Below are 18,231 nucleotides of genomic sequence, written 5' to 3' on the forward strand. Positions count from 1 at the left end.
TAAAACAGCTCAGGAAGAAAAGTTGGATGTTGACAACTCGAAAATGTGTACACAGTCAACCAAGAGATATCCAATACTTCCCCAGGTAATTTCATTCATCTCTCATTGGGGGTCTCAATGGGATGGGAGTCTCATTGGCCCTGTATCACATCTTTCCAAATTCATGTGGACAAGTCAGCTATCCTCAACGTGTCAAATGCAACACAGGCCTGTTGTGTAGGTGCCTGACTTGACATCTGACCAACAGCTGCCAATAAAACTCTTACTGTTACAGTCTGGAAATAAGAGGATGGATGAAAAACAGAATATTCAAATACTATCAGAAAAGTACAATGTATGCTTTAGCATGGAAAATGGCCTAAAGCTGTGCTTACTCAATATAGAAAGGGTATAGCAAACATTATGGTAGTTGCAAAATGATTGACAGGAGGATTCTTACTAACAGGCTTGCTTAGTCAATCTTTCCTAGCTCTGCTTCTAATATTCTCAAAATCTGAGACAATTCAGACACTGTTTTGGGAGACAAAGAGACAGACTGCTAAGGAGTCATCTGAGTCACTCCTACACTGATCATAGGTGGTGAATTTATTGACTTTATTAAATATCACCCTGGTATAGTGACTATATCACAACAGTTAGGCTTAGACTCAATATACTAAGAAAAACAAAAACCCACTGGCTACTGTACACATACAAAAATGCTACTCCGGACACTTCTTTGGATTTCTAGTGTATTGATGTTTATTTTCCTCAGAAATAAAGTAACTAGGAAAAGCTGGCTTTGGAAGGGTAACAAATTAGCACCCTTGCTTAAGACAAGAGTGCTGCAGTATAAAACTTAATAGGTATCAATTTAAGCAGTCCTGAGTAACTTCTTAGTTGTCATCATCAAAGTAGGAGTACTGCTGTCAAGGAGCACAGTGTAAGATGAAAACTACCCTTCCTATGTTCTCAGGATTTTCAAGAATTACCCTTCTGTACACTGTTTCGTGTGCCTGAGCATGAGTAACAATATTAGTAATAATATTAGTTAATGTTGTTGAAACATACCCATTTTCAACAGAACAAGAGTTCAACAGACGGACAGGTAACAACAAACAGCAAGTATTTTTACTGCTACAGGATCCTTCCAGACTATACTCTTCCCTTCAAGTGCCAGCTGAACAGCCCTACCCACCTTTAATGACAACAGGATTAATGATTAATTTGACCATAATGACACTAGGCTGTCATTGCTCGTGCACTGTTAGAATCTGAAGAAATCAGTGAACTGATTCTCTGCTCTGACACCCATTATCGTATTAGGCTATTTCCAAAAAAACTCACTGAAACGCACTGGATTCTTGCATGGAGTGGCAGCCAGTAGCATAAAGCAGAGAAAAGAGCTCCTCTTAGACATCTAACTACTTGATTGCCATCACACAAAACAGCAACATGTTCTGAGAAACACTGGGTATACTTCTGTTACACAAAGGCTCTGAAGACCACAGAAGTAGTAAAGCTGACACTGGCCAGGGACATTGGGATCCTTACTATTTCTGGTAACTAAATAGTAGATATTGAAGCTGATGTGCTAGCTTCAGCTGGGGTAGAGTTAATTTGCTTCACAGTGGCTGGTACAGGGTTGTGTTTTGGGTTTGTGCTGACCACAGTGTTGATAATGTAGAGATGTTATTGCTGAGCAGAGCTTACACAGAGCCAAGGCCTTTTCTTCTTTGGGCAGTTCCACACTGGCAAAGGGACTGGGGATGCACAGGAAATTCAGAGGAGATATAGCCAGGACTGGTGACCCTAAATGACCAAAGGGATATTCTGGACCATATGACATCCTGCTCAGTATAAAAAGCTGGGGGAAAGAAGAAGGAAGGGAGGGACATTCAGAATGATTGTATTTGTCTTCCCAAGTCACTGTTAGTTGTGATGAGGCCCTGCTCTCTTGGGAATGGCTGAACACCTGCCTGCCCGTGGGAAGCAGTGAATTAATTCCTAGTTTTACTTTGCTTGCATGCATGCACGGCTTTCTGCTTTCTCTACTAAAATTCTTTATCTCAACCCAAGACTTTTCCAGCTTTCACCCTCCCAATTCTCTTCCCAGTCCTGCTGATGAAGAAGTGAGTGGCTGCGTGGTCCTTGGCTGCTACCTGGAGTTAAACAACAACAGCTGAGATTCACTCCCATTTAACCTTTTGTGCCTTCTTGAGCCACACAAGTTGTGAGTGCTGTTATCTGAGGTTTCCTGGTCTGCCAGTGAAGCCAGGCTGGCCCAGCAGGCCAGTAAGGACATCCACAGGCCAGTAAGGACATCCACAGGCCAGTAAGGACATCCACAGGCCAGTTTGCCATTCGGGTGCATCTCATCACCCACTCACAACCCCGCTCTTGACTGAGGTATCTCAGTATGGTTTGGTGAGCCAGGTGAACCCCCAAACTTAGATCCAAATGGCCTATAAACACTGATCTACTGCATCCAACCATAGCATGAGACATCCTCCAATAACAAAATTATGTTTAAAATAGAAAAAGAAAAGCCACGGAAACTGGAGTCATCACAAAAATTTCCAAACATCAGGAGACTGGTCTCTGATTGCTGTAGCATTACCACAGTCCTCATTTTGGTGTATAAACATCTACAAGAAAAATAAAATAAGAATGGACTCTTTAAAGTGAATATTCATTAGTATACAAACAACAGCTCATAGTCCAGGCATTCATGGAAGAGTTAAACATGAAAAACAAAGGCTATGATTTTCTGGCACTGACTACATCACAAGAAATTGGAAAGTTTTCTGGGGAGTTGACCTTGTGGCAGTGACACAATGTGAGAATGGGATGGATATTGTTCAGAGTTTGAGTAATAAATTAGGTCATAGGAAACCAGTGAAAAGCTAGAGACTCAAATCCTGGAGTTCTAAGAAAGGAGAAGAGTCACTGCTAGTGAATAGGAAGGATAAAGGTTACTCTGTAGAGAATGTACAGCTGGAAATTCATTAAAAAACACAACTTCACCACTCATTGTGGTTCTTATAACCATAACAGATTGTTGCACAAGCTGTATAAACCTAAAACACAACCAGTGCTCTGCCTGGTCATGTCGAGTTCCAAGCAATTTAATCATGCACAAAATCCCCCTGAGCTGAGTACAACCTCACTGAGAAGCTTCACACCACCATGTTGTACACAACCCTGTGCACTGAAATGTGTACAAGTAAGAAAAAATCCCTTTTCCCTCTTGTGACAACAGGTTTTCTGTGTAACTCTGGTTAGACAGGAGATGTTCTACCACCTACATTTATAGCATCTAACACAACAGACTGAATTTAATATATTCAAGCAATAAATAAGAGAGAGGCAATGGATACACTAACTGCAGAAAAGTAGTATTACAGCTTATGTTATGAAGCTGGTCTTCCCTGTTTACCTATACCAGCAGTTTCCAAGGCAGGGTGTGCTCATCCCACACAATGTGCCAGAATGTGTACTGGAATGCAGGAAAGAACTATGTTTTGTACCATTTATAAATAAAATTAATTTTAAAAAGAGTTCACTTAGTCTTCTTCTCATCCATTTTTACTTTCTAGTTTGTCTATGGTTTATAATGGACAATTAGATGATATACACAGTAGTAGGTGTATAGAATTTATATATATATACATATTGGAGAGAGTGTTCAAAAATATTTTACTGATAGCAATGTAAAATCAAAAAAGTTTGGAGGCCACTGCCCTATACATCCTATGGACAGAGGCAGTCCCTCTCAGGGAGAAGTCAAAGAATTCATTTCTAAATTATGAGATGAACAGCTGCTAAAAGTTCCCCTAAATTTAAAATATCTAAGTAATATCAAATACAAATTTTGATTTAATAGCTCATCTTAACATCTTTACATCAAATTGAAAATACAACCAAAATGAGAAATTAACAAATTATTTGGAGAAATAAAATATAGATGAGAAATATGCTGTTTGGGTTCTTAAAACTCATTCCTCTTCCTGTGCAATCCGAAAATATCCATTTTTCCTTCTATTCATTGACTAGCACCCCTTAAAACTTCACAAGAGATTAGTGGGAAAAAAGAGTTCACAGTTCCCGTAGACTTCAACTTGGTTCACATTTGTGCATCCCTGGTTGCAAGTTCATGGTCCACCCTCTTGACAGGTTTTTATGGATATATAGAAAACTCACTGAATTTAAGTGTGTACATAACAAAGACAAAGTTTATGTTCCGAAAGACAAATCCAGGAATCCTAGCGGCTCTATGTCTCTACAAAAACAGGACTCTCAATTACAGTGATATTCAAATTTAAGAGCTAATTACAGGTGGAATGGATAGATGAACACTATACAGGCTACACAGGCACTCATATGAGAATTATCTGGAGCAGAATAAAAAAACAGAACAAGCAGTGGAAAGGCTGAATGGGAAAGACTGAGATCAACAGAGCACTGATAGTGGCTTGCTTCCTTCTAACTGTGCTAAGCCCAGAAGGACACGTTAAATACAAACCCATCTGCAAAGAAATCTATGAATGATAAGTGCCATATTTTAACATGTAGAGAAAATTTTCACTCTTTCTTTTGTACTTGCATAATTTAGAGGCAATTTCTTTCTTAATTTTCTTTCAAAGCTGGTATATACTTGATCTTCAGTGAGGTATGTGCAAACACATTCAGTTTAGCAATAACACAGTTATAGCTGTACAAAATAGTGTTTTTATATGAATATGCAACAATGTAATCATTCAAATAAATGCATTCTTAGTTCTCCTTATACAGCACTTCAAGTCAGATGTACATAAACTAATCTCTATAAATTAAAACCATATACAGTAAAATAAAACAGTATGCATTTTTGCTTTGTGTTCTGTTTTGCTTTAACTTTGAGGGAAACATACTCCACGTGTTTTTGAACGGCTGCAGGCGTGGATTTTGTATCATTTCCATTTGTGGTTTTTCCTATGACTACACATCCAAAACTGTATTCTCTGTAATAGATGGTTTGGGGAGTACTTTGAGAGCAGATGGACTTTTGCTTCATGGTGATGGTCTGAAGTCTTTAAGGTGAGCAAGTGAGTGGAAACAAGTTGAGTTCAACCTCATTAAAATCATCTGACTACACAATCTCTCTTCTATAAATTAGCATCTGGTTTCCACTGGAGTCTGAAGTAAAGATGTCAAGTTTGAATAATTATTTTAAGATTATGAAGAAAGAGCTCACAGGTGCTCTAAGTTCCATGGCAGAAACCAGAATTATTTGCTGATAAGTTCCAATAAATACATGGGAGAAAGAAATAATTTTTTGAACAGATATGAATATTAAAACTAACAAAATCATTAAAATACAGTTTTTCTTTAACTTGAGCACTAGAGACCCATAATTAAAAATGCATTAAAACCTTGAGCTTTGCTCCGCCTATAGAATGGTACTCTTACATTACAGGACACAATTGTAGTGCACTTGTATTTCAGATTAGAAAAGCCTATACTATACTACCTGGACTGTAAGTAAATTAACTCATTCTGCTGTCAGCTCAGATTTATTTACAGAACAAAGGGAGATTGGAAAAAAGAAAGGTCTTCTGAATTGATGGTCATAATTGATTCCTCCCAAATAATTTTGCATTGGCTCTTCAGGTTAGGAAATATCTTTTTCCTATTATCTTCCATAAGGCAAAGAACAATTTATAACAGTAGTCCCACCATTAGTTGTCATTATTTTAGCTACTCAGTTCACTGTCTGAAGAAAAATACTTGGCCTTCATTTTGCTACAGCTATTACAATCTTGCTGCATGAGTATCTCTAGCAGAGTCACCATTTGTACAGATTAAATTTCAAACTACCAGATAAAGCAGTGGGTAAATCTTAATGTCCTTTTCTTATTTTTTTTTCTGAGACACATACACTGACAGACTGACCAACTTCTTTGACTACTGTTGAAGAAAGTTTTAAAAGTTATTCTTTTAGCCAAGTTGTCCAAGAACTGTGAAATTTTCATGGGTCTATTGAAGGAAATAATATTTCATCTGGCAGCAAAAAAAGCATAAACCAATGAAGCCTGACAATGCACAAACTATAATTACTGCAAGAACAGTAGAAACAAAGCTTTTACCAAATAAGGCTACAAGGTACCCACCAAGTAAAAGGGCAAAAGTGATAATACTAAAGGAATAATAAATTTCTCGCATCACAACTTCTTCATATTTGCAAGTTCAAGTGCAAAACTCAAGGATATTTCAAAGTAACACTTCACTCTTACCCACAGAGAATATTTACTAAAAACAACTATGAATTTTCATATGCTGTTCTTGATCTAAGTAGTTAGTCCAGAAATAAGCTTCTATTTAGTTAGGTTCTCTGATGGAACGCACAAAGTTGAAAATAGAATTATTAAAATAAAATAATTTCTCACTTATGTTACCAAAAGAAATTTTACAAATCTCTGCATGACATGTGCTACAAATTATTTTAAATCCTTCCCATGTTCATCTGGTACATCTCAGATGAAGCCACAGGAACAGTGTTTTGCTGGGGCAGTTCCGTGGGTCATACATGATGGGTAACCCGCACAGGCTGACGCCATTCACCAAATAGCAAACACCACTTCAAAACAGAGAGCAAAGTGCCACTTCTAACATGCTACCTTTCTAGCAACCCTTACTAAATGCAGTAAAACAAAAGAGTAAAATGTAATGGGCAAAAGACTGAGCAGTGTGTATGTACCTCACAAGCTGCCAGAAAAGACTGTGACTGTAAATTCGCACAAATCTATACAAACACGTACAAAAGACATTGGTCTTCTATATGCCTTCACATGTCATCAATTTAGCTTTCTAATACTATTTAAAACACACCTTTTCACCAAAAGGATATCAGAAAATCCTCTTTAAATATCAGTCTTACAGTTCCTCTTCAGTGTAGCAGGACATGTGCCGTATGTATAATAAGGAGCAAAGAACTGACAACTTTAATACCAAATGGGAGCAAGAAAACACCAACCATTTCTCTTGGACTTTCTGTCACATTAAATTACAGATAAAGGCAGCTGGCTGGCTTGCCAACTGGCTGCCTTGCTTGCAGGTAATTGCCATTTTTAGCCAACACTACTCTTCAGTAATACCTGAAGGGCTTGAATAAAAAACAATGCTAACTCCTACAACACTAACAGTAATTCATGATCACATAGGTCTGAATAAAATCCAGGAATTCTGTCAACATTTTGTAAAATAACTGCTTTAAACTTTCACAACTCTAAATAATCATGCTTACTAAACTCTTTCCTAGATAGGAAATTCTGTTAGAATAATAATTGCATAGTGGGTTTTCCTACTAAATTTCCTTTGAATAACCTATTGTTTTAAAATATATTGGTCAAATTTTCTTTCACTGCTTTCAAGAGAAGACCAAATAAAATTTGAGCAAAATGCTTCTGTTGCTTTTTGAAAGTTTCAGTCTACACGTAATTGGAAACTTCTGGACAACCTCAATTATCTAAAAACATTTACACAGAGTCAACACAGTAAAGCTGTAAAGTTTTTTGATAGAAAATTACAATATGAAAAGTGCCAAAATTCAAGAGGCAACATAATTTGAGAATTATTGCAATAGGGTACAGAATATCCAGGTCATCCATGATGAAAGTTTCAGAACTTACGATTGAATATGAAGATACATTTTTACTTCAGACACCAACTTCACCTGGAGAAGCTGACGTCACAGCAGCCTTCCAGCACCTAAAGGGGGCCTACAAGACAGCTGGAAAGGGTCATTTTACATGGGCACAGACAGAACAAGGGGAGTGGCTTCAAATGGAAAGAGGGTGGATTTACATTAGATAGGGAAAGAAATTCCTTACTGTGAGAGTGATGAGGCACGAGCACAGGTTGCCCAGAGAAGCTGTGGATGCCCCATCCCTGGAAACATTCAAGGCCAGGTTGGATGGGGCTTTGGGCAACCTGGTCTAGTGGAAGGAGTTCCTGCCCATGACTGGGGGTTGGAACACTAAGATTTTAAAGGTCCCTTCAAACCCAAACCCTTCTATAATTCTATGATTCTGTTTCCTTATTTGACACTGATACTGCCAAGTGCTCAGACACAGAATTTTTACAGAAAGATACGCACTTTCACTGACAAACATACAACTTTGACTGCTCATTTATAACAGTTTGAATGAATCACTTTAAATGAGATGCAGAACTGAACTGTGAATATGAACCTAAGTATTAAATGACTGCTTCCTTTACTAAGTTCTGTCATTCCTGTTCAAAGAATGAAGCACAGATCCCTTGGGAAAAAAATAGAATGAAAATCCAGAATTAAATATATATATACACAATAGTGGGGAAAAAAAGCATGAAAATATTAATTTGGGCTTTCACTAATTCCTTATTGCTTCATTTTACAGTTAAAAATTAGTCACTGTTCTCCTACTCCTTACAGGAAGAGAATTCATTTCAAAATTAGAATGTGAAATAATTTTGAGTAGAAACAGGACATCTGACTAACTTCAACAGTGAAAGAGAGAGAAACCTCATGTGCTACTCTATTCCCATCCTTTCCTATGCACACATATCGACCCTGTTTTACAAGCCTCAGTAGATGTATCGGGACTGAAATATCATACAAACTGCACATGCTTCAGTCCAACAGAATAATAAGATCCATCTATTCAGCAGAAGTTTCCACTCAGATTAAATGCTTTCATTCTCCAAGCCAATGAAATATTGGAGGTTGGTTAGTTTAACTGCAACATATCCCATTCACAAAATGAAACTGCAAAAAACCTAAGTTTTCACTGAAGCAGCCTGGCAAATCAAAGAGGTCCTTCATTTTAAATACCAAGCTTTCAGCACCTTAAATTGCAGTGCTAGGAGCTATTCCTCACCACAGCCAAAAATCTCAGCTACCTGAAAAGCAGCATTCTGCCCAGTCTGTCCCTTGTTGTGGGTTTTTGTTTTTAATGGCTTATCCATACTGTGTAAAATTTTCAGGAAACAGGATTTGTTCCTTGCCTGGGCTCACTGCTATCAAGCTTCAGTTGAATTGACAAACTGTGCACATTTTAAGAATCTGAAATAATCCATGGCAAAGCATGAGCAGCTGTAGCTCAGATATTGCAACCTATTCTCTCTGAAAACGCAGTATTTACAAAGTCCAGCACAAAGTTGAAGAGAAACAAAGAATTTTACTCTGGCTCATTATTAGAAATAATTTATTATTAAGAACCAAGCAAACTGCTGTCTATCTAATCTGTCATCCGAGAACCCAAATTCAGTCTTGTGTATTAGAATGCTGTGCCTGCTACAGAAATGCATTTAAAACTTTTCCAGATAGGGCATGTGACTATTTTCCCTGGGTTTTAGGCAGAACAAATATTTTTAAAAAAACATACTGAAAAAGTGCACTGTTTTAAATATGTATTTCCTGACATGACATTCTGTTTCATGGTTGCATATTCAAATACCAAGTCATCTAAATAAGATTTTCCACACATTAACGGTAAGTAAAAAAGTTGAGAACAGGAACTTCAAAGCTAAAAGCACAAGTTAAACATAATTCAGCTGTTAAAAATATAACAAAAGTTAATGATCTTGGAAGACACAAATTACTTCTGCTTTATGTGCCAGGAGACATCAAGACAAGCCTAAGCTAGTGAGAGGCACTAGTTAGAGAACAGATATGAAAAATTATTTCAGCAATATGTATTTTAAACTCTGATTCAAAAGCTCCTGAAAACTGTGATTAGTGACACAATTCAACCTACAAGCACAGGATCCCTCTTCTCTAGTTCTTAAGAAGTTCATGCAGCATTTTTAATTGGAGAGCCTTTAAGTGCTAATTCAGACCGTCTCACACTTCAGTAAAAATGACAATACTTAGAGCTGTACTAAACACATTTTGTCTTTTAAATGTAGTAAGGAAGATAGCTAACAGACAGGTGAAAAATCCTTATCTATATGTAGCAACTTGCTTTTATACATTTTTCTACATAAGACTCCCTTCCCTTTCCATGGAACGCTATTCTAGGCTGCTTTTGTTCAATGTTTCTAGCAGCCCATTGTACCCAGCGCATCGAGCTGCGTGGCCTGAGGCCAGGAAGGAAGGTGTGGAACACGTCTTCACAGGTCCATTTCCGCTCTCCAAGTTCTCAACTATTTGGGAGAAGGTCGTGTTACAGCACAGATTTACATAGCAGACAAATTACACGACTGCCTGTTCTCGGCATTTCATAATTTCAATAGAAAAATTAGGTCAAATGAAAGGAGGGAAGTATAACCCTATCCTTTCAAGCTAGTCAGAAAATTAAACAAAAACTTAGCTGGGGTTTTTGCCAAAACATTGTTAAAAATCTGCACAGGCAGTTAAACACAAATTAGAAGATTTACCATTCCTTTACAAAATACTTTTCTTTTTTTTTTTTGTGTCTCCAAACAACCACAAACAAACCCCAAAATTTGTTCTGTTCTTGTTTTTAAATACTGGTTTTACTAGTAGTCCAAAACATATACATATTTATAAACATGCATACTATGAAAGAATGAGTTAGTACCTTCAAGGGCTTTCCCCCACAGTCTGACAGTCTAGTAGGAGTGTTAAAAGAGGGAACTGCTTTTTCTATCATCTGTCCAGAAGAACAGAATAATAATTTCAAACAGCTTCCCCCCCCTCCCCACCCTCAGAGCATGAAATACACTGCATTTGAAAAACAGCAATACTGGCCAGCCTCAGCACTGCCTAAATTCTATGTTTATTCAAGACAGAGACTAAAATTACAGCGTTCATATTTGGCATTCTTTAACTAGAAATCTGCAAAAACTTTTTTTTTTCCAGAAACTAGCACAATTACATTTTCAGGCTAACTACAAAATTACTCTCCAAGAGCAGTTCAGGGTGTCATAAAGTGACCCAACAAATTTAAAGTGTTTAGATATGCACCCATATATCTGTAGATCTTAACTCACAAAGCAAATACTTGCACACAAATGCCTGTATAGTACACGGTTAAAATATGCTAATTATTATCCTAGGTAGCTTTCAGGATTTGTTTCAACAGAGTCAAAGAGTTGTAGGGTTCAGTCTGGCATACTGTTGATACTCTTATTGAGCAAGCAGAAAGAATAAACATTAACACAGTAATTACTAGCTTCAATAACTTTAATCAGGCTTAACATTATTTCAGTTTCTAAAAATGCCAGATATGAAATCTGACTTACTTTCAGCAGTAAGAAAAGTTTTAAGCTGCTGCATATTTGAAAAGGATTGTCATTTTAAGGAACTGCTGAACAAATTTTTGAAGACAGAGTCACTGTTAGCTGTTCATTAGGTTTTATGTGCATTTGATACAGGAAACACAACTTTTTGTGTCATCTGTCATTTTCCCATTTTACTAACGCTAACTCTGAGGGCGGAATTTTACCGAAAGCTTCAGCTTAGCATGTTGCATCCCTGCAGCTGAAAACTCAGATGAAAAACACAGGAGCTTTTTTTCTCTGACACAAAAGGAACTTTTGGGAACATTTCCGAAGGACTCCAGAAACTTGTCTAACATACAATGGTTCCTACTCGGCACAGCCCTCCAAACAAAGAGTAACAGACGCACAAGTGGTATTAATAACAAAACATCTCCTCCCTCAGTTAGTCAGGAGAGGACAGCTAAGGACAAACAGAGTTTCAGGGTACTTACCTACTCGGAAGTTAGTGGCTGTCAGAGTGTCAGCAGCATGGCCGTTCTCACTGATGAGGGTGGTTGTATTTCCCTTCTCACAGTTGTTCTGACAGTTGCCTTTGGTACAAGTCACTTTACAGATGCTGGGTGTAAAGACCACCTTGATGCGACCAGTGTGATTTCCCACTGTCAGTGGAGGCAAAGAAAAAAAGAAAAAGAAACAGATCACTTTGGTATCCATTGATTTCCTTCAAAAAGCTTTGGGGAAAAAAAAAGGCACGGGGAGGGGGGGGAAGGCGACAGGTCTACAGGAGGAGGGCAGTCTGCAGTGCTCTCTCTCATAGATCTCCAGTGGTGTCTCTGAAACAGGAGTAGGAAGCTTAGCAAACAGAACTCCGGGATCCGCTCCAAAACCACATTTAAAGTCAAGTCACTGGAGTGGGATTAGTAATCACAATGCTGCACTTTATTCACAGGCAGACAAAGAGCAATACCAAGGGCATGACAGCTTAAATAGCCAACCCTGACAGGCAGATGTAATGTAAAGAGGCTGGCTGTGCACCTAGAGGTGAATAAACTCATGTGTATTCCTACATACTTTTCCTGTTTCTGCACTTATTAAGTCACTATTTGTAGCTCGACCCCTGGAAACGTTTTCGGCATGCGGCATGTCTGAAAACATCTGTCTCAAATCTCCTGGCACCCCAGCCTGAAGTGGTCAAACCTTGTGACGCAGCTGCCTGGACCCATTTTTTCTTCACAGTTTTCTGGCACTATTTTTCCACAAGAATTTATGTATTATAAACTGAGCTCTACTGTCAGCCTTTGTTTTAGTAATAAGTAGCTCAGAGAAAAGAGTGAAGAAGTATTAGTGCTTTAAAACACTGAGATCAAAGATAAAAATGGCTAGATTCTCTTTTTTTATATACTTCCCCGTAGTCACCTTAAAAAATTTGAATGCAATAAAGACTGCACAAGCACTAATTTGTAATTAAGCTAATTATAAGAATTTCTTGTTACAGAATTATATTTAAAACCAGATGTATTTGATTCTATATGTAAGAACTGAAGACAAAAACTATATTTAAACTGCTTATTAGGGAAAAACAGGGAAAAGAACAGATTCCATTTGCAATTATTTAAAAAGAAAACATTTTGTCCTCTGCATACTACTAATAAATTCAGCAAGTTCTTGAAAATATATCACAGCATCTTTGCGGAAACTATTAATGAATACTTTCATATCAAACCTAACAATGCCAAGAGATGACACACAGAAAGAGAAGAATGTCCTTCCTCCTCATGTCATAGAAATAAAAAAGTTGCTAGATAGTTGCCTAACCTAGTTCATGAAACACCCTCCAGACAAACACTTTCTTGAAAATACCAAGACAATCTTAAAAGTCTTCCCATTTCAAAAGAATATAAAGCCTTCTTACTTCTGGCTCTTCATAAGCAAATAAATTCAAGCAATTGTGCTGATTGTTTTGTCTACAGTAGAGGCATTGCTTTATTTGAACAGCAGCTGCAGTACAGATGGCTCCCACCTTATTCTCCCTAAACAGTGCTAAGAAAAGGAAGAGCTCTGACAGATACAAGAATAAATTATTTCCATCAAAGGCTAATACTGTGATTTTAGGGGATTTAGAAGACATCTTGGATTCTAGGATGCCACGCATTTCATGAATACACTTTAATCAATAAACAGTGACCTATGAACTGCTGAGGATAGAACTTCTAAGCTTTGCTTTTTTAAAGCATAGCTTCACAAGCAATATTGTATTGCCACCTTTATACTTTACTTGCATAGTTTCATACATATATTTTCCTAGAAAAGACTCCATTTTATACCTTATATTTTCAGACATTTTAGCAGTATTTTTCCTTTAGGATGTGATCTAATTAAAAAAACAGGGTTAGCTGAGTCACAAAAGTCAGTCCTGCCTGCACTGTAGAAACAAGTATTGGGGGACCCAAACAAGATTTCTGGATCAGCTAAAAAAAAAAAAATAAAATAAAAAAAAAATTTCCTTTGTCAGTGTTAGAAGGGCAGAAAATGCAGAGCTGAATATGTGATGGAGCTCACAGTGCAAATACTGAAACTGAACGGAGGTCACATGGTTTGTGTCGCTATGGCATGGGGAAGGAACATGGGAGAAAAGTGGAGGCCATGTGGCCTGATTCTCCTACCTGACACCCAGAGATGCTTTGTACAAACCAAGTACACCTCCTACCGAGGAATATTCTGTACAATGTGTCCACAAACGACAGATGTGTGTCCCACCAAAGCATCTAGCACAATCATGGTTAATGAGTTATAAGAAGAACTGCCATCTTCTTTCTACCCAGGAGATGAGAATTCGACATGAAATTGTGCAGAGATAGAGCGAGAGGTTTGCTGTCCTCACCCCCCGAGGTGGGACACCTTCCAGTAAGTCTTGTCCCCTCAGCTCTGCTGAGTGCTCACCCAGGACAGGAAGCTCACAAATACAATAGCACTGTTAGTGCTACATACACCTACTCTGCACTTAATGCACTTGGCACCAGCAATCCAGAAGAAATATCCATATGTGTTGCATTCAATAAAATGTGCTATTTGTGAACCCAAGCGGCTCTTTCGAAGTGCAATAGATTGTTTGTACACCCAGTGTCAGGCCTGTAACTAAACCATCATTTAATTCTCCCTCACAGTATTCTTGTACTATGTTGTTGAGTGCCGAGCTGTAGTAAATCTTGAGCATAGTGTTCACAACAACAACAATTTTAAAATCATTTTTATCACATAGTTTAGATTTTACCAGGAAATCCCATTGGGCAGTTATTTTAGTAAAAGAGATGCCTTAGTATGAGACTCAACAGAAATTGTAAAATTGGCTTTTCAATGCTTTTGGGTGAAAAAATATTAGTATCTAAGTTTGGGAGTAACAGTAGTCAAACAGTACTTTCAAAAACACAGATCAATATCTATAGAGCTCAAGAGTATCCCTGACACAATACTTAAATGGAGTTTTTCAGGAAAAAGTCTTAAAAACAACATAATGGAGGCCCTAGCCCCTACAAATATTCAAATCATTATTCAGCTAAGTTTTTCATAGAATATCCTGAGTTAGAAGGTATCTACACAAAGACAGAGTCCAACTCCTGGTCCTGCACAGGACCAACCCAAGATTCACAGCATGGGCCTTGACACTTCTTGAACTCTTTCAGGCTGGTACTGTGGCCTCTTCCCCAGGGAGCCTGTTCCAGTGCCCAAACACCCTCGGGGTGAAGAATCTTGTCCAAATATCCAACCTAAACCTGCCCTGGCACAACTCCAGTTCATTCCCTTGGGTCCTGTCTCTAGTCACCAGAGAGAAGAGATCAGTGCCTGCCCCGTCTCTTCCCCTCATGAGGAAGGTGTAACTGCAGTGAGGTCTCCCCTCAGTCTCTTCTTTCCCAGGCTGAACAGACCAAATAACCTCTGCTGCTCCCCTTATGGTTTCTCCTCCAGGCCCTTCCTGTTTTCATGGCCTTTCTTTGGACACTGTCCAATTGCTTTGTAGGCTTCTTATATTGTGGCACTTCAAACTGTGTTGAAGAGCCCTGACCCTAAAATGTAGCCCTATAGACACCCACTAGTCACCAGTTACCAGCCTGATGTAACCCCATTTACTATAACCCTTCATGCTTGACCTGTCAGCTGGTTTGTCAATCATCACATGATGTCTTTATCCAGGTGTATCCTAGTTATTTTGCAATAAAGCAAATTCTCAGATATTCCTGTTTTGGTAGTTGCAAAGACACAAAAATAAGACACCTTCATAGTCTTTTGACATGGGAAGATTTTCTCCATCTTTCTTGGATTTATGAAAACTATAAGAAACACTTAGTTTGTTCTCCCTCCCTAGCAGGCCACAGTTTTTAGCGTCAATTCTTTTGAAGACATTTAGGATGGATACAAAGCTAATTATGGCCTCCGAGCTAAAAATTGATCAGCATTTGAGGAGGTGATTCAAGGCACAGATGTCATCATCATTCTTTTCTGCAGTTGCAGAAAAGTAAACAGTACTATCCTCCCAGATTCTGAGGCTTAGGGGCCTTAACAGTGAGCTTAGTACACACAGATTCACTTTGAAAAAAAAAGACCACAAGCCCTTCTCCTGGAAGGAAGCTTTTAGCAGAAACTTCAAGTTTAGACTCTTGGACTTCCTTGAATATCCTCTTCTGTATATTTTTTATCCCCCTCTTCTTCTCCAAAGAGGAAAATTCAATTCTAAATGAGAAACTATTTCTCCATATCTGTTAGCTGATATTGCAGTATTAATGCTAACCCCACAATGTCATTCTAGGAAAATACTGCTACTGCTATAGCCTTGACCTCTTTTGACTTTGGACTAGCTCACATTAAAGGACAGTATATTTTTAAGGATGCATATACAGTATTTTCTTCAAAGTCCAGAACCTCTACTGATGATGCCACTGTGATAAAGGCATGACAAAATCTGCAACTTAGATTACCTCAAATCTATTTCTGGAAAAAAAAATTGATAGTGCTACAACAACACACCTGGAGTATTTTATATATATATATATATATATATAGACAGAAGTACATCAAACTCTTCTAGACCAATTTTAAACATGTGGAAATGAAACACCTCACTAGGCTCCTAAGTATAACAGCAGACTGAAGAAATACAAATATGAGACCAGATAAACAAATGAGCCTAAAGAAAAAAAAAAAACCAAAAGCAGAAGACACAAACACCAAATAAATAGCAAAGTTACTGAAAAAAATGGCTAAACTAGAGAGACTCAGACTGTTGTTTTAATAAAGACAGGACGATCAAGATGACTAACACTGGATAAAGTCTCATCCCTCAGCTAGAGAGCAAATTCACAATGAGATTCAGCCAACAGCGCCATCATCCTGCCTGCAAGTCCAGGCTCACTTATACTTAAGAACTCTGTGATACATTTGTCAAAAGAGAACAGTGGAAGAATGTACCCATAATTTCCAAAATCTGTAAAAACTCTTGAGCCAGATTAAAAAAAAAAAAAAAAAAAAAAAGATGTCTGGGTAAAGTGATGAGATTTTAGTTGAGAGTTGGCACTGTATGTATGTGATTTTTTTTCCATCTCCGTAAGTCACTATGATATAATATCATGAACCCAGCAAACTCCTGCTGTGATAAATTTATGATTTAGCAACAACTTAGGAGAAATGGAAAATATAAGCAAAAGGATTTCTTAACAGAACCCTTTCTGCCCCCACTATCCATTATGACAATTTTTTCCCCCTGCATTAGCAGAAAAGGTGAAGTAGTTAAGACAGGGCAGGTGGCAGATTTTACATCCAGGTGGTCACAACAGCTTACACAGCCATGCCTGGAAAGAATTGTCTAAGGGAAAGGATTCCTCCTCAACCTCCTGAGTCTCTGTGTAATGCAACTCAGACTTTGTTTCTTTCTGCAAGAATTTCTATAAACACATTTTTCCTTGGGTTTGTGGCTGTTCTCACAGCTCCAACATTCCGACAGTATTCAATAGCTGCAGTGGAGCTCAGATGATTTGTGGTGTGTCCCTGTTTTATGGGAAGACAATGGGCTAGCAACACTAGCGAAAAAGGACTGGTATTCAGTTAAATAGATAACTACACTGGTCAAGAGGGCAAAGAGAGTAAAATATTTTAATGTGTCAGAAACACTGATGTCATTTGTGTGATGCTTTTGTGCTTCACAGGGATCTGATCGAAAGGATTCACAATTTTTTAAGCAGTGGCTTCTACCAGCTGAGTGCACAGTGTAGCTTATGCATACATCTCCCATATTCCTGGTACACAAATTTCTAAAATGATTTTAAGAGGTCAGCTTGGGGATGTTGTTTTTGCTCTCACTGTTTTGGTTTGGTTTTCTTAATTGCCTTCACTTATAACAAATATCCTGAGGCAAATCTCCTAAAGAAACAGAACAAGCAGAACTATAGCTAGTCCATCAGTACCTCTAGAAATGATATGCACTACTCTCTTTTCATGGCAATCTACTTCTGCACTGATCCCAGTATATCTTCATATGTTTCGTGTGTCATCAGACATGAAGATTCTATTTTAAAATTACATTCTCTTCCCAATGAGAACAGAATATATCTCAGGCTATTTCACATCTTCAAATTATAACCATGATGCATGAGGCAAACATTTAAAATACAGTCTTCTAAAATCAAACCAAATTAGCTTTTAAACAGCTAATATATTCAACATTTTAAATTTTTAGATGACCAACACTCTGTTTTTTCTTAGCTACATGCTGACACAATTAAAAAAAAAAAAAAGAAAGGAAAGAAGCAGTAGGAAATTACTTATTTCCTAAAAAAAAAAGATGTCTCCCAGTTATTTCACCAGTCCACCTGGTTTAGTCCTTACACGAGATATGCATGTTCAGCTAAAAGGAAAGATGACATTATATAAAAATCAACCACACAAGTAAGACAGTTAAGCTCTTGGAACTATTGTCAAATGACCTTTTTAAACTTTTGACAATATATGAGGAAGTTCTGTCAGGTCACCACTTAGTCATCAATTTAAAACAAAAGA

The 18,231-nt window shown here is 37.8% G+C and overlaps 1 protein-coding gene across 8 annotated transcripts in view; it reads right to left on the bottom strand.

Annotated features, from left to right (window-relative positions):
* LTBP1 (latent transforming growth factor beta binding protein 1) overlaps positions 1-18,231 on the bottom strand; it is a 184,068-nt gene that overhangs the window by 108,463 nt on the left and 57,374 nt on the right. For 6 of the 8 annotated variants that reach the window (XM_063390679.1, XM_063390680.1, XM_063390678.1 and 3 more), the window contains exon 5: positions 11,679-11,846. In XM_063390679.1, the coding sequence (XP_063246749.1) occupies positions 11,679-11,846 (168 nt within the window). Of the gene's footprint in view, positions 1-11,678; positions 12,152-18,231 lie in introns of those variants that run through there. The other 2 variants (XM_063390681.1, XM_063390682.1) reach the window with 2 other exon arrangements.

Source organism: Prinia subflava, chromosome 2 (assembly GCF_021018805.1).
Source record: "Prinia subflava isolate CZ2003 ecotype Zambia chromosome 2, Cam_Psub_1.2, whole genome shotgun sequence".
Classification (NCBI taxonomy): Eukaryota; Metazoa; Chordata; class Aves; order Passeriformes; family Cisticolidae; genus Prinia; species Prinia subflava.